Source organism: Balearica regulorum, chromosome 1 (assembly GCF_011004875.1).
Source record: "Balearica regulorum gibbericeps isolate bBalReg1 chromosome 1, bBalReg1.pri, whole genome shotgun sequence".
Taxonomy (NCBI): Eukaryota; Metazoa; Chordata; class Aves; order Gruiformes; family Gruidae; genus Balearica; species Balearica regulorum.
This window is the reverse complement of record NC_046184.1, coordinates 180,836,655-180,863,515: the sequence shown is the minus strand read 5'-3', so window position 1 is coordinate 180,863,515 and position 26,861 is coordinate 180,836,655. Positions and strand designations below refer to the sequence as shown.

At 35.6% G+C, this 26,861-nt stretch overlaps 1 protein-coding gene across 3 annotated transcripts in view; it reads left to right on the top strand.

Moving 5' to 3' along the window:
* Positions 1 to 26,861, top strand: part of TDRD3 (tudor domain containing 3) — a 119,793-nt gene that overhangs the window by 77,086 nt on the left and 15,846 nt on the right. For all 3 annotated transcript variants that reach the window (XM_075741735.1, XM_075741733.1, XM_075741734.1), the window contains exons 9-12: positions 1,171 to 1,324; positions 1,675 to 1,800; positions 13,297 to 14,132; positions 17,722 to 17,847. In XM_075741735.1, the coding sequence (XP_075597850.1) occupies positions 1,171 to 1,324; positions 1,675 to 1,800; positions 13,297 to 14,132; positions 17,722 to 17,847 (1,242 nt within the window). The remainder of the gene's footprint in view (positions 1 to 1,170; positions 1,325 to 1,674; positions 1,801 to 13,296; positions 14,133 to 17,721; positions 17,848 to 26,861) is intronic.

Sequence of the window (26,861 nt, the reverse complement as noted above, 5' to 3'; positions counted from 1 at the left end):
GCTTATATCTGTTGTCCCAGAGCACAGTGTGTAGCTGGAATTAAGATACAAAGTGAATGCATTAAAACATGAGGAGAAATGAGGAGTGGAGAAATTGCATCATAAGACTGTGGAAAATAGGGGAGGGGGGAGGGTTAAATGTTACCTTTCATACAACTCTCATACAGTTGCAATTTAAATCATTCTAGTAATAAAAGTTCATGTTCTTTTAAGCAGAATGAGAAAGAAGGATTGTATGTATCTAAGAGGTTAGGTTTGGTTGGGTTTGGGGGTTTTGGTTTTGGGTTGTTTTGTTTGGTTTGGTTTTTTTGAGGGTCATGGTATGACTATTTTGGAAGCTGTAGACAAAATGTTGTAGTCATGGGACTCGGGTTAAGAATATATTTGGTTACAGCTGTTGCAGTAGATGGATAAGAGGTGTCATTTTGATTGGGTATGGGATGAGAAAGGCCAGAGGGTCTAGTCCCACTTCATGTTTAATGCATGTAGGTCTGTCCGCACTGGAAGAGTCAGTTCTCACTTGAGTGCTTTAATGCACAATGTTAAAGGTTATATTCTGTATTTAATGCTCTGTGATTTCTGCTTTGCCTTTTTGTCATCGTGCTCAATACAGTTTAGAATAAGAAAGCTTGTATTTCTTTGTAAGTAAATTGTTTGTATGTCTTTGTTTTCTTCTACAGAATGTTTAGCAGTTATATTTTCTCTGTGTTTTAATAAGTGTATAACTAGGTTTTGTGTTGTCTGTAAAAGTTGTGAAAGGATTCAAACAGGAACAAATGGCTAGGTTTTATACCAGTTATTACTTTGAGAAATTCCTTTTAGTTTTCATCTCAGAGAAAGTATATTACAGTCTGTCATCCTATTCCAGTGTATGGCGAAGGAAGAGGTAGACTACAGGAATTTGTACTTGAAACTGCATAATATTAGAACTGAAATTTGATGAATTAAAAATCATCATAATTATATTAAAAAACCCCTCTACTAGCCAATTGTTCAGACCTAAGAGAGTTTCTTTGTGAAGATATTATATAAAACTGAAATACTTACCATCAATGAAATATGAAATGGTGTTTCAGTTGAAAATTAATGAAAAAATAAAGTAAAATCTCGTATTTTTGTAGGGTCTCTGTTGTATCTTACAATTAGTTCTGTGTGTACCTTTTATTTCAGGTTGATGAAAAGGCTCTAAAACACATAACAGAGATGGGTTTCAGCAAAGAAGCAGCAAGACAGGCACTTATGGATAACAACAGCCTAGAGGCGGCATTAAATTTTCTTCTGAACAGCAGTAAACAGAAACCCATTCAGGGACCACCACCGAGAGGTATAACTTGCAAAGAAATGCTTTAAAACAGTGTTTACAAGACTTTGTGTATGGTGGATTACTAATGTAGTTATAGAAGAGCATATCTACATGTGTTTTTTTCCTGTAAGTTAGAATGCATTGCAAACTTGAAAGCAAATACTTAGAAAAGACCTCTATGTATTTTTGTAAAAATTTTTGAATTTGAACTCAGATTTGAATATCCGTAAATGGATCTATATTGTCTGTGATAGAATTTTTTAAATATAGAAAATACAAACATTTTATAAATCAAATATAACTTTAAAACAAAAAGTGTGTACACTTTTTTTTATTTATTTCCACTTAAAAATAACTCTTGATGTTTACAGGTAAAGGGAAGGGCCGAGGCCGAATAAGAGCTGAAGATGAAGAAGAGCTAGGAAACGCCAGACCGTCTGCACCAAGCACGCTGTTTGATTTCTTGGAATCCAAAATGGGTACTCTAACAGTAGAGGGTAAGTTACTGAAATTAATGTATCTGGAACCAATATTGGACAGAATATGGTTGGTAGAATTCTTTTTCCTAACTTCGTAATCTAAAAGGTGGTTCCCAGAACTTCCTCCACAGTCAGCCGTAAAAAAACCAAGGAGTGCTAGAGAGCTATTCCTCTGCTTTGAAGAAAGGTCAAATAAATTGCACTGTGGTGGCTTGTACTTCTGTTTTGATTATAGAAGAGCTTAAGGTGTTTGTTTCAGGCTTAGATGTCTAAAACTCAGTAATTTTGAAACAAAGTAACATAAATCCCACTTTGTTAATCTAATTTGATGAAGGCTCTTGCAACTTTAATGCACTTCCATGTTGTTCAGAAGTAAGTAAATAAAAACGCCATAACTGCAGTCCTCCTGCCTCAGTTTATAAACAGCATGTTTTGTGTGCTGCCCAGTTAAGAGTTTAGTAATTGAGGCAAGCTTAATTGTTTGTGTATTCCCTCTATGTGTGGGGGGGAATCTTTTTGACTGCTGTAAAATATTAAACAACTATTTTCTTCTGATTTTCCTGTTTAATATCTGTAAGGACTGAGGGAAAGGTAGGATTTTAGAAAAAGGGAAGCCAAATAATCCCTCAGATTTAATGCAAAAGATCTGGGCTTTTTATTTAATGTCCTTTTAGTTACTTTTCTTTCTCAGTGTAATATATAAATCAGGATGTCTGTTTAGGTCTAAGTCATTCAGTACTTTGTAAACTTTGACAGATGCATTAAAAGAAAGAAGAGAAAACTCCATACCTCCTGAGGTCTCTAGAGGCTGTTGTAATATTAAAGCAAATCTTGTGGTAAGCTGAGTAATAAATGGAGGTGGTTTTTTGTTTTGGGTACGGCCTTGGAGGTGTTTCAGCAGCCAACATGAAATGAAAGTATTTGCTTCCATTATTTAACATTGCTTTGAGATGGAGTTCTGATTTTCTTTCTCCCTATAAAATGACACTTTTCATAAAGGATGGAAAAAAGGTTATACTAGTTTATATGAACTATTTGATATTTTGGAGTTTCCTAAGGAACGAGTGCATTTAAGGAGTCACTGCATTGATATGTAATTATTTTTTTAACTTAAGTTCCGAAATAGTCTTTGTTGACTGTTAATAATGGACTCTTGCTTTGTGTATTTTCACTGGATTTAGGATTTAAAAAGAAGAAAGTAATATGGAAAAAGTAGAAAACGAGCTTGTAGTAAATGAAAGTCAACAGGTTGCCTTGGTGAGAAAGGTACGAATGGCTATAATGTCAGTAGGCACTGGCATCTAAAAATACAAGTAGAACATCCCCATCGCTGTGGTTAGTCGAGAGATTTTTTTGTTGAATGTATTATTTTTGTTTGTAGCTTACATGTATTAAAAATGTGCCAATACTTGTCTTTTTGCTACAGCAGTAAATTTAGGTTTAGTTGTGTTTGAGAGTCGTTATTGAATTAGAAATGAAAACAGGAAGCCATGCTGACTCTGTCAGCGCATCAAAACCCCAGTTTTGTGTGAGAATTATTAGGACTATCTGCTTTCCATTAAATGTATGGCATATTTTTTTCAAGAGTTATTTTTTTAGATCTTTTGGAGCTTTGAAGCTGCACATGTACAGTTGTTACTTGCATAAGCAGTGTAGCGTTTTGCATTAACGTGTTTGAATATTTTTTGCAGCCTCTAACAACTAAAAGCATATTCAGGGGGAAGGAGACACAGCAGTCTAGAAATTCAGTTCTTGGAGCTGTACAGAGGATGATATTATCCAAAAAAAGAGGAAGTGGTAGCAAAGACAAGACATGTGTTACGTCATAGAAAACTTGCCTCAGCAGATGGGCCCAGGAATTAGTGAACCTGCTAGCAAACCCAGGCATCTCTTGCTGCTGCTGGTAGAATTAGATGTACTGAGAGCCATTTTAGGGTTCACTGAACATTTTTATGACGTGCTAAGGTTTAACTATGAACAGAAAGGCATTTGCTTATAAATATTATAGCTCATAGTTCTTTTGATAGCAAATACTATATTGTTGCTATACCTGGGTTGAGTTTCATTGCAACAGTGTATTTTTGGCTTGCAAAACAAGCGATTTCAAAGAGGTAAATATTGTTTTATATTTTAGTTGGATCTAGGTCTTACTAAACAGTTTGTAGGACGTAAAAAACATAATGGAGTTCCTTTTCTTATGAAAGTTATTTGTAGTTTGTTTGTGGGGAGTAGTCACAAATTTATGGCTTGCTTTATGAAGCACACCTAGTTGTAGATCGAACGTTTATATTGAGTCTTCACTGGTTTTGTCAAAAATTTAAAATAATTAAAAATATTTAAAATACCTTTCAAATACACAAGCATTCTGCACTAGCTGATACAATTTTGTAAACTGTTTAGAGAATTAATATAATCACATTTTAAAAAGCATGCATAGGCAATTATGCTTCAGATGTATCTTTTGGCAACTCATTTTGTGCACCAAAGATGAGTTAGATTTTTACAGTGAACAGAAATGAAAACATTGGTAGTGTTTTTCTCTTGCATTACAAATGTGGGGTTTTTAAAAATTATTTTTATTTGGATAATTTTTGTGCTTATATTGCCAGATTAGAGAACACTTTTATGTGTGACTGAAAGACATTCAAAGGAAAAATAGAAGTAATCCCTATGGGATTATATGCCTTTCTTATTGTCAGTAATTTTAGAGTAAGTAAGTAATAGTAATTTACTGAGAATTGTGATATGAGTGAATTGCTTCTTTTAAAATGATATTGATGGCTGATAGTGTTTGCTTAGGGGAAGTTTTATGATTCTTTGGATTTAGTACATGTATGTAGCCAACATACTTTAGTGTAATAAAGCATAGTGTTATGTGAGTAAAAATAATGATTATATTAGCATATATATTTCAGTTTATAATCTTCAGTATTGTGTTTTAAAGAGAAATAAACTTTGCTTTTGTGTATTTTTTTCCTCTTAAATAAAAAGAAAAAGATTCCATAAATGTCATAAGAAAAAGATAATTCTATGAAAGCTTTGTAAAGGCCCTGTACTCCTTCAGTTGCCAAAAGTTCTGACATATTTCCTACATGACACACCGGGTTTTTGGTTTTGTAATTTTTTTTTTTTATCACTATGGTGGGGTGTTTTAGCATTCTTTGAATGACCACTATACAATCTGGTGTACTATTCCTAAGTCATGCTTTTCTGGAAAAAAAAACCACCCCACAAAAAACCCACCAAAGCAACCAAACAAAACCCCCACTTGTTAGCAGTCTTGAGTTCAGACAGTGTTCTGATTATTTTTTGAGATTTTTAAAACATATTTCTGCCTTTTATCTTTCTGAAGAAATAATAGTTCATGTTCTTGTACTTCCTGTTATTTGGAAGTCAATGGGCTTTACAGTGTTTGCTCAGTTTCAATTTGTTAGTTCTTATTTTCCTTATGGAATGTGTCTAGCCCATAGGATTGTGCCTCTGTTTCTGTGCCAGGTTTTATTTTTATCCTGCAGTCTACTTCAAATGGATTCTTCAAGAAATACACAGGTATATGCTGAATTGCAGGGGTTTTGTCTCGTAAAAGTGCTTTTTTTTCCTTGCCAAGTTTGAGAAAACTTGTGCAGTGTTATGAATTCAAACACATCTTAAAAATAAATTATTCAAAGTGTTATTTTTCCACCATTTGTATGCCTCTGCGGTTGAAAATAATCTCATTCAAATTCTTAATTATTAGTTAAGTTCTGTGCAAACTGAGATGATGTGAATGTTAACAGTATTTGCACAGTGATGATGTATCCGCAGTGATTATACTTACCACAGCGAGCTTTTTTGTCATGAAGTCTGCATCCAAGTGTTTGCAGAAAACAGGATACATATTACTAGCACCTTTTTTATTTCATTTGATTCTGTCAGTTGTTAGCAGTAGAGACATGTAGTTCTCTCTTAGTATTAAAAAAATAGTGATCAGAAATGAAAGGCTTATCGGGGAACCTTCTGGAAACCACTCAAATATGTAATGTTAGATAGCCAAGAATAAGGTCTCTTCATTTATTTTTCTGCATAGTAACTGTACTAAGGAGGGCCCAGGCAGGCAAGTTTTTCTGCTTTTGTATGTAGCATAGTATAGCCTCCACTGAATATAAAAGAAGATTGATTGTTCTGCAGTATTTCTGGCCCCTTGCTGTCCTGTATGGTGTGTAAAATCCAAGTTTGTTTTTCAGATATTTAGAGATGGCCTTTGTATAGGGATAGTGGTTTTGAATAAATGAGCATACCCCTAATACTGCACTAATGCATATGATCAGGCGCATATGATTACCTGAAATCGTCATATTTATCATTATCTCAAGCATTAGGCTTCTGTACCCTTCAGACAGATTCTAATTTCTTCTAAATGACTGAGAGTCTATGTAGAAGCAAAAACAAAAGACAGTTTTGCTTAACTGAGATAAATCTTTTTTAATTCTGTGTTGTGCCACATTTTCTTCAAAAACTGTTTATGTGATTTGGGGAGAAAGTGTCTGAAAAGAATTGTTTCTTTCAAGCATGTAGAGGATAAATTTGCTTTTCTCTGTGCATCCCTCCTTGTTTTTCTTATCTAGTGATTCCAATTGCACCTGAAACCTCAGTACTGTTGAGAATTTCTAAATTCATTTCTGGATTTGCGGTAATCAGGCTATGTGGTTCCATTTGTGAACAGGAACTGCAGACCAGTTGTTTTATTTGTTGTCTTTGATTTAGTACCTTTTCATAGTTGGATTTAGACCAAGTAGAAGAATATTTATGAATTAAAATAGCTTTGTATTTTGTTTAGGAGGTACTTGTATTCCTTTTTAGAGATAAGACAGCACATTAAGCTCTTTGTTGTTTATTCTTTTTAAAGAAGTGTGAATTGGTTATAAGAAAGTAAGGTGTTAGTCCTTTGCCCTGTATGTGGTGTCTTGTGAGGTTTTTTTTACATGTAGTCTCTTTATTTCAGAGTTAATGAAATACTGGTTTTAAGTAATTACAGCTGTTGAAAGTATTCAGTGCCTTACTCCATGATCTGCTAGTTCTTTAATTGTAAAACATAGCATACAGTAAACATAATTAAATGAAATGCAAAGAATTAAAACAAACCCATAGTTTTATACTGCAGCTTTATTTATTTTAACTGTTTGTGGTTGGTGACACCTATGAAAATATTTCTGTGTTTAAATTAAGTAGTTTGAATTCTGGTTGCAGAGAGAAAGCTACTGACTGAGAGAGATAACAAAAATAGTAGGCAAAATTGCTGTCAGCTATCTGCCTTTACTTGCACTTGGATTATTTCTGCTACTAAACACAAAAGATTTTTGCCATTAATCTTCTTATTTTTCTTTTGTTATGAGGAACAATTCCTCCATCTTTGCCAGCTTAAATAAGTAAACACAAGGATTATCAGGGAGAAGAAAACAGTGCCAAGAGCTCTGACTATAGAATTAAGGAATCATGGACAAAATGCTGAGAACCAGACGTGTTTCAGATACTTTCTCTCTCTTTGGTTCTTAGGGACTGAGAACAGGCTGGTGCTTCCATCTGCTCAGGATCCAAAACCATAAAAGCTTTTGGCAGACATCTGCGTCTTTGAGAGACTCAAGCAAAGATCAACTTTTTAATAATAATTTATTTATTTGTTATTAAATGGGGTAGGCAGTGAGAAACATAATAGTGGTTTTGGTTAGAGCATTAACGCAGGACGTAGGCGGCCACAACCATTTCAGTTTCAGATTGTGCAGAATTGCCTCTTCAGTTCTCCCAAGAGACAGGCTGTGCTTGGGGTGGACATTTCATGATCTTCCTGTTAAAATGAACCTCCTGTGGAACAAACTGCAACATTAATGGGATCACAGAAAAAGCAAGTGAGAGGTAGCATGTCTGTCTAGTGTGTTAACAGGGGTCACTTCAGGAGAAGGGAGAAAGTCATGGGCTATAGTCTCTGTTTCTTGCTCCAACAATTAGACTTTGACTGAAATACAAATTTAGACATGCAGTTATGATTTAAATGTGATGAATTAATTCTATGCCAAGGTTAATTGTTTCAGTAATTAAAGATCAGCGTTTAAGTTTTTCATTTCATAGAATCATAGAAACTTAAGGTTGGAAAAGACCTCTAAGATCAAGTCCAACCGTCACTTCTAATCTGAATTTTCCATACTCAGCTTCTAATTGCTGTATAATATTATGCCTTTCTTGTCATACAGAGAGCTATCAAAATTGGCTTTCCTTGTAGCTATTTGTAAGATATAATTGACCTCTATTTTATCCATCAGCTGTGTTAGCTGTGTGGATTGAGCTTTTCTAGCCTCTTGTCAAAGACTTTTTTCCAGACTGCTTTCTCTCTTTTCTCACCAAACTCATCAAATATGCATCCCATAAGTACAGACCATATTCTTGTATTGGTTTGAATGATGCTGTATAACACCAGTATCATGTTGACTCTTGCCTCAGCTCACTCTGCATCTTGAGCATCCCACCTAATTTGGCTGTGGTTACTCATATGTTCTCCACCGCCAGTGTTGTCTGCAGCAGATAAATGACAAAAAAGGTACTGACCTTGTAGGAGGGTTTGCAAACAATTGCCTTTGGCAGGGGTTTTCTTACTATCTCATATTAATTCTTCACCCAAATTTCCCTCAGAAGAAATAGGACTTTAGTGGAGAGTGAGCATTTATTGCAAGCAGGGCACACACTGAAATTTTTAGGCGTCCAGCCCCAGAGATCTCCAAAAGGACAAGGCTTTCAGATTTGAATTTCTGTCCTTCGGTTACTTAACTGTTTATGCTTCAGATATATGGGATGTGTGATGTGTAGAGTTTTTTGTTTTGGTTTTATGTGGTAACATCTTGTTTGGACAATTTGAGGCTAGTATATCTTGTCTAATTTTAACAGTCTTTTTCTTGTTTTAGTCCATTATGCTTTATATATTGCCAAAATAAGTTAAAGGTTTGAAATAAGATGGCAATAGACTAGAATCTAATTAAAAACTGTTTCCTTTCTTTCTCGCAGAATTTATTTGAATATCTGGGGAGAGGGAACTTGAGAGGAAAGAAGAGTCTGTCTTTTGGAGTTAAAGGGAATTTGTAGCATTTCAAGTTTACCATTTAGTAACTGTATTTTCAACAAACATGATGCCCTATTGACAGTAAGAGATCCAAATTGCGAAATAGTCATGTTTATTATGCAGCTTTACTTCTAAAAATTGAACTTAATTCACTATTGATTGTGAATATCAAGAAAATCAAACTTATTTTTGTTGTGGTATTATGTTGGCATTGGTCACATATCTTAGGAGACTTGTATTTTTATTTTGTCAGTAACATCTCTTTAGATGCATGAGAGAAAAATATAGCAAATTTCATACATTTAAGGAGTAATAAAAAAAAAATTGTTTCAGTCCTTTAATCCTGTAAATTCAAATTTGTAGTGAACACAATGGCAGAATGTTTTTGTTTTTTTGTCACTTCTTTATTATTATCATCATCCTCAGCTTGTATTTACTGTATTTGAACAGAAACATGAACTCAGGTTCCAGTTCCTCAGTGTTACTACTTTTTAGAAAGAATTATATTGATATTTAAGTAACTTGACAAAGCTTTTGAGTAACTGGAATTTTACTCCATGACATGAAGTATGTGCAAATGTATTATTAATTTCCTTCTAATTTTTTAATCTTTTGGCCGGTATGAGATAGAACATGCCCTGGGCGTAGCTGTCTCAAAGGCATGCTTTCATAAAGTTAGAGAAAAATATAATTCGGGTTGGAAGGAGAAAGCCAACTCATTGCCACTGGTATGGGAAGGGCCGCTGTCTTTTGAGTTTAACCACATTATTAAACATGATAAAATCCATGGGAGAGAGCTGCAGAAAACATACTACTTAAATTCCATTGTGCATGGAGCAGTGCTTTCTAAATTGCCTTGGCCGGGATTTCCAACTGCAGCAGGTCCTGCTGGTTTCTTCTAAGCAAGGGAATGTGATTGGTTCTGTACAGTCATCTTGGGTCATCACATACAAAAAATAAAATGAGTAAAATAACTAACCGATGGTTTCAAACTGAGAAATACTAGTTGTCATCTTAAAACTACCTAGCAGGTGACAAAAGCCTTGTCATTAATTTTGTAATGGACTTTTTCCAGATCACATTCCCAAATGTCTGGTTACAATGATGATGATGGGCTGATGTATCTCGCTACTTGACAGAATAGTGTTCCAAATCTTCTTGTTAAATGCCAAATTAATATTTGTTTGTTACTGCCCTGTTGGAGCTATTACTTTTTGGGAACATTAGCTAATGGTTCGTTGGAGATGGGGCAAGAAGAAGCAGAAGTAAGGAACAGCAGCTGCAATAGGCAATCTCTGAGTAATGTCCTTCATCGCTTAACTTTTTCTATTAAAGAAGCTTTAGATTCCCTTCATTTTTTTTATTGATTAGGCCAGACAGCACAAATTCATGAAGAACCTGTAATATGCTCATCTCTAGGCTTTTTTCTTTGGCTACTGTTGACAAAATAACACTTTCTGTTATTTGACAGTTCCCATTTGTGAATGGATTATGCTTGAATGTTAAACAATTGGTTAACAAGTCCTGCTCGTTCAAGGCTGCTGTGTATGATGTAGTCCCCTGGGAAGCTTTTAGCACAATAACTACATCTTCGTAGAAGACATCACTTTGCCAGATTTTACGTATCTTAAGGTTAGAGTGGGAAAATTTCAGGTGTGTTGTGAGCAGCTTTTGCATGTCACAGTAAATAGACCTAGAAAAAAAAGGTGCTTGTTCACTGTTTTGAAATTCTCTAGTCTCTTTCCATGCTAACATTTAGTTTAGGCTTTGGGCAACCTGGTCTAGTGGACGGTGTCACTGCCCATGGCAGGGGGGTTGGAATGAGGTGATCTTTGAGGTCCCTTCCAACCCAACCCATTCTATGATTATTTTAATTTTCCCATACTATTTAAAAAAATTCTGTAACCAGAAGTTCCAATGCACTTTAAAGTCAAGCTTGTTGCTTTTGTATCATGATCACATTATGTTGGGTAGAAATAACTTATTTGATCATCCAATAGTCCTACTTCTGCAGCTGATATATTATAAATTTGTTGTTTAATCGATCTGTAGCAGATGACTTTTTTTATTAACTTACTATTAAAATTTCTGTTGCTTGAAAAAAAAGGAGCTAATAGAAGTTCTTCCTACCTGCTTAGTTCTAGGTGGAGCTAGTCATGCCAGTGTTAAAAACAGCAACACATTTATTGTTAGCAGTTACATTCTTTTAAGTCTTCATGCTTCTTTGTGGAATAGTGGGTTATAACCCTAAATGAGATTTCTTAAAGTCCTATTTTACAGATAATTCTTATGAAGTAGATGAATAGCATTTGAGTTCTGAATTCTTTCTTTCTTTCTAAATTTTGAAGATTAATATTGTGTCCTGGTTTCAGCTGAGAGGATTGTTTTTTCTTCATAGTAGCTAGTGTGGGGATACGTTTTGGATTGCAAAGGGAGAGGGGAAGACAAGACAATCCTGCCTTTCTAAAGACAGAAAATATTCTCTCACGTGAGAATGCTTGTAACTTTTTATTGGAAGGCAGGTCACAGAGGTGGAAGAAGAGTAGAAAGAGAAGATCTCTTTAGCTGTGTGACAGGAGTAGGTTGCTCAGAGATCTATTACACCTGCATTTTTTGGTGTCTAGTAAAACTAGCTATTTTCAGTAAGGCGCCTAGACAATAGCTAAAATTACTTATTACATGCTATGAAATCGAGTAGAGATTTCAGTAAATTTTTTTCCAATTATAGAAGAATATGTATATATTTCCATTTTTTTCCTCAAGGCTTTAACTAAAGTATTCTAACTGCTTTGCATGCTTTGGAGATAAGTCTTGCAGTTGTACAGAATCCTCGTATGTACTATACGCTGTCTGAGGTGATTCCCTATCTCAGCTCAGAAAATATTTCTTCATTTAGAAAAAGGTCAAACGACAGCCAGTGAGAGGAAACATTTAAATTCTAAGTCAATCCCAAAATCCTGCCAACTAGCAAAATATTAATATGCCCAATCTAGTCTTTACCCCATTTCTACTTTTACCCCGGTGTGAGTGACTTTGTTTAATGAATTTCATGTTACAAAATATTAAATAAGATGATTTACAATGAAGTATTTTACAATTTTATACATATTATACACATATTTGTTCAGTGGTGTATACAAGGCAGTAAACATTGAGAGGTCATCAAACAATTCAATCATTTCATGTGTAGTTAACATTAGGAATACACATGAGAGTTTAGTTTGGGAATAGGAAGAGTGGAAGTCCAAGGATTTTACTGCCAGAGGAGTAGAGGTATAAATTAAGAATGTAATGAAGGAAGACTTAATTAGGAAGATAAACCTTTCTAGATGAAAGGAAATTTAGAAGACAGGTATGTATTATATAGAAGAAGAAAAGTGTAATGAAGATACTTACAGAAAAGCTACAGATATAAACCAAAGAAAACCAGTGTTTTCATGTTCCGTTTGTAAAGGAGATATGAAGAGGTGCATTTAAACTTAAAAGTTTAATAAGGAGATGACAGGCTGCAGTGATCATGTGCAGGAGTTGGCCCAGCAAGTGTATTGACCAGGAGCCTGCTTACCTGCAACTATCCTGTTTAATCTCATTCCTTCTTTATTTTCTCATGCTTATTCCTCCTGGATTCATCTTGATCTTTCCTGTCCTTTGGCTCTTCATCTAAACATCCCATTAAAAATTCTATGTTTGCCTAAAAAAATAAAATTCCATAAAAAGTTTCACAGATCCTCACAATTCCCCTCCTCCCCAGCATCCCATAGCAAGTTTGCTCTTTCTCATGAGATCCATGATAATCTTGTTTTTCTTTGCATCAGTTAGAGTTCTGGTTGAATCTCTGGAAGGTAGTGCTTGAGCGGCTCCTGTTATGGCTCATTGATCAGAGTCTCCAGAGTTCTGGGCTTTGTTACTATTCTCGTTATCTACAGTTTGTCAGCTGTGTTTATTTTATCACTTCTATTTCTTGCCTTTGTCTTTTATGCTGAATAGTTATTAACAGGTTATTTTTACAGAAAGTTTCAATTCAGATTAAAAGTATTCCTTTTTTCTCCTCATTTTTCTCCCTCTTCCTTTCTCCATGTTGGAATTCTATTTTTCTGTCTTAAATTGCTGTGACTCAAATGAGTTATTGATGTCCATAGGGAGAAATGAGTAACCTCTTGGAAATTTATACCCAGCTTTCCTCATACTGGTAGGTGGTTTGTTTCTAAGTACAGCCCAGAGTAACATATGTTTTCCAGTAACTAGGAATTACAGTTCAAATGTCTTTTGCTAAATTTTCCGTGTACCACTCCATTTCTGCATCACAAAGGTAAATACTGCATACTTGTCTAAATAGTAATGTTGCTTTATCAGTTAGGATCTGAAACAGTATTTCTAAAATATGTTTGTGTGAAATATGTTAGTAATTGAAATAATTTTTTCCTTTGTAGAACCAAAATTGCAATTTCAGCCACCACATCAAGTACAGCACAAAGTTATGAATACAGAACAGAATGGCGTCAAAGAGAATCATTCAAGACATGTTTCTCGCAATGACATGAGACAACCAAGGAATGAGAAACCCCCTCGTTTTCAAAGGGATATTCAAAATTCAAGGCAGGCTTTGGAAAGTGGTGGGTTACCAAGAAACAGAGGTCCTGAAAGGCACAACTCTTTAGAACATTGGACAGATGAAAAAAATAAGAGTGACAGACATTATCCTAGGAATGACAGACCAAAGGATATGGGTTATCCCGTAGCTACTCACCAGAGTGATATTACTTTCAAAAAAAGGGATAACAATATGCAAAACAGAGTAGGAAAAGGGGTGTCTTTCACAGAATTCAAGGAGAACTCTGCTCAAGATACTACAGACAACAATAACCAGAAACGCGGGAAAAGGGAAAACCAAATACATAATTCTGAAAATTTTTGTGATAGGAAGGCACGGACAATAAGTAGTGAAGCCTTTATGGTAAAAAGTGAGCGACATTTTGATGTTAATAGTGATTACCAAAATCCTGGTAGAACTGATAATTTTAATGCTGTACCAAATGGAGATACTGAACATCATCAGAAAGGAAGACGAATAGGACCTATCAAATCATCAGGACCCACTACGATTCCATCTTTTGATGATAAAATGTTATATTACAACACTGGTCCCAAAAGGAGATCTGGGCCCATCAAACCAGAGAAAATATTAGAACCATCGATTCACGTGGAGTATGGGAAAAGTTGGAGACCAGGGGATGAATGTTTTGCTCTTTATTGGGAGGACAACAAGGTATGCCTTTGCTAAATGAGAAGTACCACAAATTGTACATTTAATGTTTTCTTATGTACATGTTGGGAGATTTAGCCATGCCAGCACAGTCACGGAGCTTTGTTCATAGGTGTGTAGTGTGCCACTTGTCTAGCTACTTGTTCTATTTTTTTATTTTATTTATGAGCTATGTTGCTTGTGTTCATTGCATGAAACTTTAAGCACTTAAATTCAGTCATCTTGAAGGTGATTGTTTCTCTTATTTAGGTGGGGTTTAGGATGACTAAGCTCCTAACTGAAGCATTTGACTTACAGAATCATAGAACCATAGAATCATTTTGGCTGGAAAAGACCTTTAAGACCATCAAGTCCAACTGTAAGCCTAACACTGCCAAGTCCACCACTAAACCATTTCCCTAAGCATCACCTCTACACATACCTCCAGGGATGGTGACTCAACCACTTCCCTGGGCAGCCTGTTCTAATGACTGACAACCCTTTCAGGGAAGACACTTTTCCTAATATGCAATTCAGACCTCCCCTGGCACAACTTGAGACCATTTCCTCTTGTCCTATCACTAGTTACTTGGAGAAGAGACCAACACTCACCTGACTACAACCTCCTTTTCAGGTAGCTGTAGAGAGCAATAAGGTCTCCCCTCAGCCTCCTTTTCTCCAGGCTAAACAACCCCAGTTCCCTCCGCCACTCCTCATAAGACTTGTGCTCTAGACCCTTCACCAGCCTCATTACCCTTCTCTGGACATGCTCCAGCACCTCAATGTCTTTCTTGTAGTGAGGGGCCCAAAACTGAACACAGGACTTGAGGTGCAGCCTCACCAGTGCCGAGTACAGGGGGACAATCACTTCCCTAATCCTGCTGGCCACACTATTGCTGATACAAGCCAGGATGCTGTTGGCCTTCTTGGCCACCTGGGCACACTGCTGGCTCATATTCAGCCGATTGTCAACCAACACCCCCAGGTCCTTTTCTGCCAGGCAGCTTTCCAGCCACTCTTCCCCAAGCCTGTAGCATTGCATGGGGTTGTTGTGACCGAAGTGCAGGATGTCAACCAACACCCCCAGGCCCTTTTCAAACTACTCCTTCAACCCTTGGCAACTTTCCAGCCACTCATCCCCAAGCCTGCAGCATTGCATGTGACCCAAGTGCAGGACCTGCACTGAGCCTTGTTGAACCTCATACAGTTGGCCTTGGCCCATCCCTCCAGCCTGTCCAGATCCCTCAGTAGAGCCTTCCTACCCTCAAGCAGATCAACACTCCCACACAACTTGGTGTCATCTGCAAACTTACTGAGGGCGCACTTGATCCCCTCTTCCAGATCACTGATAAAGATATTAAAGAGAGCTGGCCCCACTGCTGAGCCCTGGGGAACACCACTTGTGACTGGCCACCAACCAGATTTAACTCCACTCACCACAACTCTTTGGGCCCAGCCATCCAGCCAGTTCTTTACCCAGCAAAGAGTACATTCTTCCAAAGCCATGAGCAGCCAGTTTCTCTAGGAGAATGCTGTGGGAAATGGTGTCAAAGGCTTTACTAAAGTCTAGGTAGACAACATCCACAGCCTTTCCCTCATCCACTAACTGGATCATCTTGTCATAGAAGGAGTTCAGGTTAGTCAAGCAGACCTTGCCTTTCATAAACCCATGCTGACTGGGCCCGATCCACCTAGTTGTCCTGTATGTGCCGTATGATGGCGCTTAAGATGATTTGCTCCATAACCTTCTCCGGCACCGAGGTCAGACTGACAAGCCTGTGGTTCTCTGGATCCTCCTTCTGGCCCTTCTAGTACATGAACATCATACCAGCTACCCTCCAGTCAACTGGGACCTCCCCAGTCATCCAAGACTGTTGATAAATGATGGAAAGTGGTTTGGTGAGCACTTCCACCAGATCCCTCAGTATGCCAGCTCCCTCATTTTAATGCCAAAAATTTGACGGGATGAATACGGATCTAGATGCCCATATTGTTTTCCAAGGATCAAGAAACAGGATGCTGTGCTATCTAGAATAGTCTGTCATGGTAGACGTGTAATGCCTTATTCTAGAAGAAGTCGGTGTACAACCTTGAGTAGCACAAGGGAAGATCATAGTCTGCAGGAACAGGGCTGTTAAAATAAAAAGCGAGGTTTTATTTTTTTTTAAATCATCACAGAAAGAAAAAAGCAAAAAGTGGGTTTTTTTTTATTATCACTAGTAGACTGTTAGCTGAAGAACTTGTGGAACAAATGAGTTATGCCGCATTATAGTTTTGGTTTACTGATTTTTAAAAGTTTAAATACTTCCTTTTCAGCTGTTTTTTCTATTAATAATATTTTTCTTGCGGCAAGATACTTTCATCTTCTCCTCCTTTGCTAGGAAAGTTGTAGGTCATTTTCTTTGATTTGTTATTATCTGTTCAGGAGTTCTCTGTCACTCTTCTTGGCTAATTTCTTCAGGTTTTGACCCTTTCTGGTAATCTTAGAACTACCTTAAATATTACTGTTCTTTGAACAGATTTTATTCCCACCAGTTTCTGTCTTTTTTGTTGTTTATTTTATGTTAATTATTTAGGGTTTTTTACTACTTTTTCTTATTTTTTACAGGAAACGGGTAGTATTAGCTCAGCAGCATGACTTTATTTTTCTCTCTTTTGTATGTATGACTAAAGTATGTTAAGGCATGCAAAATTTTTGGTAGTGGCAACATACAGTAATTTGACTCTTGGAAATAGGAATATGTAGCTTGAATGGATGGATTAGTGTGAAATATATGGCATATTATGAAATTCTTTCCTATTTTTGAGAAGCATAGTTGCATTACTATGAGATGAGGTTTTGAAATTCTGGAAAGTATGAAACTTGCAAAACAAGTAGATACGATGTAATCGCAGACTGTTATTTGAAAAGTATTCCTCACATTTTGAGGGTTGTTGGTTTTTTGATAGTTATAATAAATGCTGCTGCTCACATCTAGGACAACTTTGAAATGTGATGATAAAATACAGTACTGAGCTTAACCATGTTAGGAGGCAGTGATTTCTTTGCATTCAGTAAGATGGAAGTGATTTCATATCTTCAAGAAAGATGATCTGTGTTTACATATGTGTCAAAAAATCCAGTTTTTTTGTTTAGAGAAAGGACTCTTTGAAGTGGAAATTTTAACATGTTTTTATCATATTTTATTATGTGTTAAAGTATGTACAGTGTGTATGGCTGAGGCAATTACCGATACATGTATTTTCAGAAAAAGTCTTACAGTAACACTTCTCTGTATACAACAGCATTTGTGTTAGTGATGAATTTGTTCTGCTTTCAGTGAAGTGAAAACAAGTCTTTTCAATGTTCAGTCTAATTTTGTAAGCTGCATATTTTCTCAATGAGTATTCTGAACACTTTCTACTGCATCCTTTCAGTCTACCATGTGGAAGTTTAATACATCTGGTTTAATATCTGGTACAAATCTTATTCAAAATTTAATACCGAGTAAGACTAAAAAAGTATATATATATAAAATATATATATATATATATTTATGCAAAAAGGTAGTTGTTAAGCTGTTTGGGGTATTTCAGGTAGTATTTTATGACCTTTGAAAATTTCTTTTTTAAGTTCTACCGGGCAGAAATTGAAGCTCTCCATTCTTCTGGGACAACTGCAGTTGTTAAATTCTGTGATTATGGAAATTACGAAGAGGTGCTTCTCAGCAACATCAGACCTGTTCATGCAGACACATGGGTACGTGATAAAAAATTGTATTAAAAATATAAACTACATAGCCTGTACAAAATATGTAACCCTTCAGAAATTAGTGCCCACCCATGCAAAGAGTGCTAATTGCATGTGTAGGAAAATAGTTAAACGAATGCACTAACAAAATCTCAACTTTTAGTTGTCTATATGAAACTTCATAAAAGTGTATTATTGTGTAGTATTCTTCCTGTATAATAAATTTTAATTGTATTGTTTGAAAATGAATAATTGACCTGTCAGCCAAACAGTTTTATGCATATTTTATCTCTAAGACTTGTTGCTTACTCTATTAAACACAGTTTTCTGTTTCATTTTGTGTACATTGTATGTTGTTCTGTAAAGGTTAGGAAACAGCCTTTTAAAATATATATTCTGAAGGTTTTTACTACATGTGTATGTATGGCTAAAAATAGACATCTGTATCACTTGATTTTGTATCATGATTTTATTCTTGTTTTAGTGGTTTCTTCTTTGCCAAATATTGTGGTGGAGGTGTATGCCTCGAAATCTGTTTTATGAGGTTTAGAATGTATTAACCTTATGGAAGTTGGAAACTTCAAAAGGCTTTTTTTGTGAATGTCATGGAAATAGAAGTGCATTTTGGTTTGGTTTTTTTTTTTTTTTTTTTTTTTAATCAGGAGTGCACAATTCTTTGCTGTTTACTCTTAATATAAAAAGCTACACAAAAAGTATTTGTATATTGATTCTTTAATGGTTAGTTGACTGTGCTTATTTTTGTTTCTTACCTCTGGGTCATTTAGCCATATTACTACTGCTGCAGAGGCTGAACAGTCAACTACTGTTTCCTGCCAGTGGTCTTTTAACTTGTGTTCTTGCTGTAGCTCTCAGATGCCCTTACAGCCTCTGAGATGGCCTTTTTGTACTTAAACAGATATCTGAAGCTCTTCCCAGCTGATGCATTGATGTTTCTATGAAAATTTACCTTTTTAATTTTTTTCTTTTTATCCCAATAGCTGAGCTGTAAGGTGCTAGTTTCTTACTGTATGAATGTACTTTAACCCTTTTTTGTGGGTTAATAATCAGCCTTTTCTTCACACTTTTGATTACAGTCTTGAGGAGTGGCTTTTATTTTACTTTAACCCTCTGAAAGTTAGCTTTCGCAGTCTAAGAACCTGGGCTGGTGTTAAGATGAAGTTGATCTAGTAGTGAGGTGCCAACCTGAAGCAGCGGTTCTTCTTCCTGCCTCTTCTGCCTATCTCCGACCACGTGTTTCTCCCGTTCCCTCTCCTCCTATGTTGGATCATCAGTCATGTAGCCACAAGATGAGTCGAATGAGATGGACCGCTTTTTCCCCCACCCAATTTCATTTGTTTTATTTCAGAATTAGTTTGTTAAACAAAGATGGAGAGGCAATTCTGTAGCTCAAGTAGCATAGTCCTAACAGCATGCTGGATCCTGATAGTCATTGAGGCTTCCTTAGATGTTACTATGGAGAAATAAGGATTTTCCAAGAACCTTTCAGTCCATTCAGAAATGAAAGGTATCTTTCACAAGCTTGTTTTTTCCTCTTAAAGGAGCCTAGGTGAATAGTGTAAATTCAAACTAAGTTTAGATCGTTATGGTTATATAAGATAAATGCCAACCAACATCTCCACAGTAAACAATTTTTTTATGGTTTCTTTCTGAGGATTTACTGTTTTGTTGCTGAAAGGTCCTTGCAGCTATAGGATTTTTGCAGGAGAACGTTGATTAGCATCTTGCTCTTGACTTTTTTGTGTTTGGATGCGAACTTTAGTTCTCTCTGTATTTGTAGTTCTTAATCACCCACTGGAGTCGTGCTCTGATACTCAGGTTTGTCTTTTAAGCTGAACACTGTTGGACGCTTTTCTTTGTCTCAGTGTTCATATTAATATATAAATCTAGATACCACATGCAAATGCAAAATGAAGTTCTCATGCTGCTTAATACTTAATTCTTTGTCATAAGATTTAAGTAACTTTGTGATATTTCCTCTTTACAAGAGAACAAAACAGATTTTAAACCGACTTTAATAATTACTTTCCTTTAACTGATTGATGTTATCAGCAACTATGAATTTGTTTTATTAGAAGTGTTATGCTGAGATTTATTTCAGTCCTTCCAGGTAACTTCCAGATAGCAAAGTCTTTCTTAGCTGTCTGTACTGAAGACTTGTTACTAATGTGGAAATACACTGTATGTGAGTTCTGTTGTCCTAATATTGCTAGTTTTTCAAACTCCTTTTTGAAAGAGTTGTTGCTATTTAAAAAAGATTTAATGAATTGACTTAAAGGCAGAAATTGAGTCTATATGTTAGAATTGATTATTCTGTACTGTTTTCTCCAGCACACTTTTTGGTACTCGTGTGTTGAATTTAACTTTTTTTCCCAACAAATATAAACTGGTGACAGTATACCACTGGGAGGAAAGGAAGAAAAAAAACCCAAAAAGTTGTTCAACTAGTCACTTGAAAAAACAGCCAAAATTATCACAGTAACTTATATTGATGACATGACCTATTGTTGAAGCACCTGAGCTTCTGGTCTACTTTTGGCAACCTTTATAATTATCAAAAATAGTAAATTAATGAAAATTCTTTACATTATTAATAGGTTTAATGTAATTCCATTTTCTCTTTGCCCCCTGCTGTTTAACATTCTGCTCTCTATTCCTGCTGACTCTTTAATACCGAACTGCACTGCATTGGTACAAGTTTTGTGGGTTTGGTGTTTTTTGTTTGGGGGTTTTTTGGATTTTTTGTTTGTTTGTTTGTTTTCTTGTGTTTTTTTTTTTTTTCCCTTGACTGTAGATGGAATATGCCTGATATTCTCAGGGTACATTGTGCTTTCCACTTCAGTGGAAAAAGTGTTACTAGATGATCTATAGACTTCTTGATAATTGATTGTATATTGTCCATCACCCAGTTTGCCCTGAGTTTGTTTTCAGTCCCTCTGACACCTAACATGCTGCTATTTATCTTTCTGATGGCTAGAAGGATAGAAGATAAACCTGTGTTTTAAATAAGATAAATCAAAAAGCTAGTGGGGTTTTTTTCATAATCACGTACAATACCCATATAAATATATGTAAGAACACTAAAACTGTTTTTTTCTTAGTGCTTGCAAAATATGTCTTAAGTATGCAATTAATAAATATTTTTAATAATAAAATTATATTTGGATTCCACTGTTTTAGAGTGCTTCTGAGTATCTTGTATGTAACACTACAATACTGTATCCTTCTATTTCCCTCAATGTAGCAGGGATCACTTAATGAAAATATCATTATCCCAATGAAAAAATTAATTGCAAAGCCATTGTTAGAAATAAAACTGCTTGTTTTTCTTGTAAAACATGTAAGATTATACTAACAACTGAAAAGCATGGAACATTAAGGGCTTTCCTGACTCACTTAGTAGTTTGTTCTGTGGAAAAAAAATTAAATAAAGTCAAGATAATACTTTAAACTTTAAGTCTTAATTTTATTTTCTAACTTGTAGGATTTTTTTTTTTCCTTAATAAATTATGAAAATGTGTAGGTTAAGTGCTTATCTTGTGGCATTTTTCCCCAAAGCCAAGTCCTTGCTTTCCCTTTTCCATCTTGCGTTTCCTTAGTCACGTGACAGGCGTTCCACCATTTACACTACAATTACCCTTCTTTTTAGTTTTCTGTTATTATATGAAGGAAATAAAGATTGTAGTTTTCCCACCTATATATGTTATGGCCTTGTTCTGATTGCTTTTAAAACAAGCTAGAATTCCTATGAACTTTGCCTACAGTAATTCACTTAAAAATACTAATTATGAAGTGAAGTCTGTAGTTTAGCTTAGTTTCCCTTTCCTGTATCTTGCACTGTATTTCTGCCTAAAGAGGTAAGAAGACAAAAATTATTGTTAAGGTATGTATAATCGTAGTTCTTCTGTAATCTTTTTTGTTCTGTGGCAACTGAAAAACCACTTTGCAGCTTTCCTCAATTCATTCCTCCAGTAAGGAATGAGCTGAGGAAAGAAAATAGCAAAGGGTCGTGGACTACAGTTAATTTATGCCAACAGACATTTGGGAGTTGAAATTTGGTAATGTTGTGTCTTGTACCTCACAGAACTCTAAGAGCTTCTACAGGTGTTGAATTATCTTAAATGAAACTATCATTCAAGGCTTTCTTATACCTGTCCTCTATTTCAGGTAAGTAAGGTAGTAAACTGTGAGTTTTCTGAAGTCGTTCGAACCTCTCTTCAGCAATGTGAAGAGCAACACTGAAAACCACTAAATGGTAAAGGCTTACAGCTGCTTCTTTAAGCTAGAGAAGGCTTTTGCCAATCTGTTTTAGGGAGATTTTGAGCCCATTCCAGTGCCTTGATTTATGACAGGCAAATACTTACTTGAAGGATAGGGTACCATTTCTTTATGGCTCTTTGGCCTGGACGGCCTTGGCATCACACTATCATCTTCTTGTGTTGTGTGCCAAGCAGGAAGTCTTTCCTATTGAATAATTGAGTAGGTGCAGTAGATAAATATGTCTTGGTTGGATTTCTTACATAGCTTCTGTCCTCATTGACTATGCTAAAACAAGGCTGTTAAGAGAATTATGCAGTCAACCAGTTCTAAGATTACTGTAGAAAAAATGTCCCTAAATAGTTGCATCAGACAAGATTTTGATGTCTTTTGTTCTTTGGCTTCTGTACTGTTAGGAAAATTCCTACAATAATTTTACAGTTCATAATTACCCATTGACTAAATGAATTAAATGAAGGCTGAGTATTTTGGACTACCCTTCTTCCTGAGTGGTAGTGCATATTTATTAATTAATTTTAATCTAAAAAGTTACTAGTCTGGATTTCTTTTTTATTAAAACACTTTAGATTTAGGCAGTTATGTTGTTGGGATATGCCTCATTTTCCATCTCACCAGTATGCAGTGATTTCAGTTGCCTCTGTCCTGCCAGGCTGAAAAATTACTTTTCACAGTCTATCTGAAACTTTTTTTTTTTAAATTTTCTTACCAGAGACTTTCTTACTTACTGGAAATGTTGCCTTAAATTCCATCATGTCTTTAGCAGAATGTCGTCATACATGCCTTTACATGGAATTAACCTTCAGGTTCTGTCAGGATAATTATTTAATTCACTTATTTCCCTAGCCTTCTTTTAAGAGGCAGTGTTTAGAGACAAGTTTGTGGAAAGCATTTATCCTGATGAACTACTACTAAGTATTTTTCTTTAGCACCTCTATCCTCTGAGAAACTACATGGTTTTTCAGACTTCAGCTTGGTGTATCCATGTTGGAATATAGACAGATGATCACAACTTAACTATTCCTCTGAAAGTTACTGGCCCTTATTTGAAATGTAATAACTGACATTTAAGGGTGCTTAAGGAACTGCATTTTACTTTTTAATAAACTAAAAGCAGGCAAATTTCAGTTGAGAGGAGGTAATTTATACTAAATGGGCATAAAACAATGGCTTTCAATTTTCTGTCTGCTGCATTAGGCATTGCAAAATATGTTTGAGTCTTCCACTTGAGCATTTCATATTTATCAGACTATGAAATATCATTGCAAAGTATTGCCAGCTGTACAAATCAGATTAAGGACATGTTCTTCTCAGAGTTTGTAGTGATGAAAAAACTTGTGACAGTTAAAGTAGGATACTTGGAGTATTACACTGTTCTTTTTCTTCCCCTCCTCCTTCCCCCCTGCGCCTTGTTAGTACATGTAATTGCATACGATGACAATTTATTATTTGGAGACTGCATATGGGCTCCTTAACTTGTTAATTTTGAGAGCGACTGTTCCTCACTAAACACCTTCTTCTAAAGTGACTTGCAATTTTGTTTTGAGATCGCATAGCTTAACCTGTTTTATGTATTATGTTTGATCCCGTTGTCATGTGATGAAAGTTTTTCATATTCTTGTTGTGAGACTTCTGACAGATTTTATGCTTGGATTTCTCTGTATGGCGTGTGAAGAAATTGAACATGTTGAGCATGTAAAAGAAGTTAGATGGATAAAAATGTCTGGACTATTACTGGCATCACCATTTCTCTTCTTATTTCAATGTTCTGAGTTTGTCTATGTTTAATAGATTAATTCAAACTATTTTAATTAAAGAGGAAACTGGAGGAATAGATGTAGTATTCCTGACTGATTGCTTTCTAGGGAAGAGACACATGATACTGTTGGCTTGGTATCACAAAAGAGAAGCTATGACAAACCTAATTTGTAGTGGGGTATGTGATTCTAGACCTTACTCCCTCTTAGTGTATATAGTACATGTTGAATAGACACATTATTTAACGTACTGAAGTTTCCTTGTACAGGCATGGTTAATGTCAGGAATGCTTGGGGTTTTTTTTTCCTTGTTTGATGACTTGCAAGTGTTATCGGTAGGAATATCTGTAAACAAGAAATTTTCCATAATGTAAGAACTAAAAAAAAGTTGGCTGTGAAAACAATTTTTTGCAGAAAGGCGATAAATGTTAAAGCACATGAAATTAATCCTTTTGGAGGTTTTTTTTGTTGATTGGTTGGGGTTTTTTGGGTTGAGGAGGGTGAGATGTGTTTTTCTACTTCTGTTGGCTTACTTAGAGTAAGTTTTATAAGGTTTGTAACAATGACAAGGGCTCTACTCATGTTTTATTTTCTTCATATTAATAATGTCATTTGCAGGTTTCTTTCATGTCCCAAGAGAGACATTTACAGACTATTTTTGAGTGCGTGTGGATGTCTGAGCCAGACATAATTGTTCACATTGTCAAAGAAATAGCATCAATTAATCAGATCTTCTCAGAATATCTTTAGAGACCATAAACAGAAGAGGAAATATTTTGGTTTGACATCTTTCCTACAAGATTTGCTTGCCTTCTCAGTACTTGGTTGGTATATCTAGATTTTCAGAGTTTTGGAGAAGTAGTATTTGCTTCAACCTTACACAAAGCATTTAATATCTTTGCTAAGTTAGTCAAGATGCATTTTTTCTAAATATAAAACTGATTAATTGTTCTAAGTTACTGGGAGGGGTAGAATGTCAAAGAATTTGAAATTAATTACATACTCCTTTTAAAAAATAAGTGTGGTGTTGAAGAGCTCTTTGCCAAAGTAGAATACCTGTTTGTCTAATGATAGCAAGAGTTGGTTAACAACAAAGCAATAAATATGTGAGGGCTATATAGAGGGTTTTTTTCCATATTTTGCACATTTGTTTTGTACATCCCACACACTGAACATCAAACATCATAGGGTCTTCTAACTTGGCATGCTATCATGCAGGACGATATCAGGAAATATCTTCATTGCTCAGAAAGATTGTTTCAGATTCTCCTATGCTTGGGAAGCATATTTATCGGTGGTATTTTTTTTGGTTTTGTTCTTTCATTACCCTAGTACCTAGTTGGAAATGTTATTTCTGACTTCTTAGTGGAAATCTTGAGAGCTTATTTCATGTAGGTTCATTTCAGTACATACTATTTATTTTACTGAAAAGAGTTATGTAGTTATGCCATAGTATTTTGTTTCCTTTTTTAATTTGTGCCTTGTGTTGATCAGTTTTCTGATCTCCTGGGCATTTTTGTTCTTCCTCTACATTAGATTTGCTCATATAGGACTTCCACTGTGGGTTAAATGGCATGTAGGAGAAAATTAGAACAGTAGTGTTTAGCTATTGCAGTAATTTTTGTTCCTTTCCTGACGGAGCTCCTTCAGTGTACCTTTTCACTCTAGACCAGTGATGGTCTTTAGTGCTAAAGCTGAAAGTAAAATTTTACAAGATACTGGATGCAGACTTGATAGGGTTTCTCTTCTTGCTTGGTTTCCTTGGCCCATTCCAGTCTTGCTTGTTTTCCCTGTTCATGTAATCAACCTCCTTTTGATGTCTGACACCCATTAGCTTACATCAGCAATCCTTATTGCTGGGCGTTGTGAGGCCTAGCCATTGGAAATTGCATCATAAGTCATAGAGTTTCATCACCGCTGTCCAGGGAGAGGAGAGAAGTTGAGTCCCCAGTGAGAGAGTTGAGTCTCCCACGAGTTCTAGGCCAGTTAAAGGGGGTATCTACTCAACAAAGGTTGATCTCTCAGCCTGGAAAAGGACTTCCCTCCATGTCAAGGAGGGAAGGGAAGTACTGCGAACATGAGTGAACTGGGGGTGTGTGTGGGTGTGTGTGTTATTATGTAGTGCTTTTGCTTTTCTTACACATGGAAAAGGTTTTTTGGTTTTGATTTTTTTTTTTTTTTTACTTTGGTCCTAACTTATTGACTAATTATGTATAGATGTAAAAATTTGTTGAAGATTAGATTTTAGAGCTTTATTCTAGCCTGTAGCAGTTTAAACAGTTCTGAATTTTTATAGGCATATTTTGCCCGTCATAATTTTTTGATCCTTTTGTAGAACTTGTGGGATGACATGGTGTATTAAGTTTTTTAAAGTAGTGGTTAACAATTTAAAAATTGGTCCAATTCAGCATATTTTATTTTACAATGTAAGCATACAGCATGTATGTAGTGTAGAGGTCCTGACTTTCAAGTTAAGATACTCTTTTTTAATGGGGCTATTCTGAGTAGCTTCATGGGCAGTTTTACTTTTAAGACTTTCTTAAATTGCTGTGTCTCTGCACCACCTGTAAGCAGTTTTGGTTTGTTTTTCTGTAATTAGGAGTTGGGATGTATTTGTTTACTTTTTTCCCATGGTTTACTTTCTAAATTTTTTTGTGCAGTTGGTCATTCACAAGTAAAATCACATAGGTGCTTGTTTACTGGATATACACGTGTGTTTGACGGTGATTTGTATGCCAGATTTTATCGTGGGTGAGCGTATGCACACAGCATTCTGTTTCACCTAAAATGTCACCAAAACTCACTGCTTCCCTGTTTAGGTTTTGATAATGGTTTTGTGCCCTAACAGCAAAGCATTAAGTAATTTTTCATACTATCACTTAGTGTTTTCTTTTTGAATTTTTTTGTTGGCAGAATTTTCTGATTACATACTAAAATAATACAGCAAATACTTTTTTTCCCCCTATATGCACG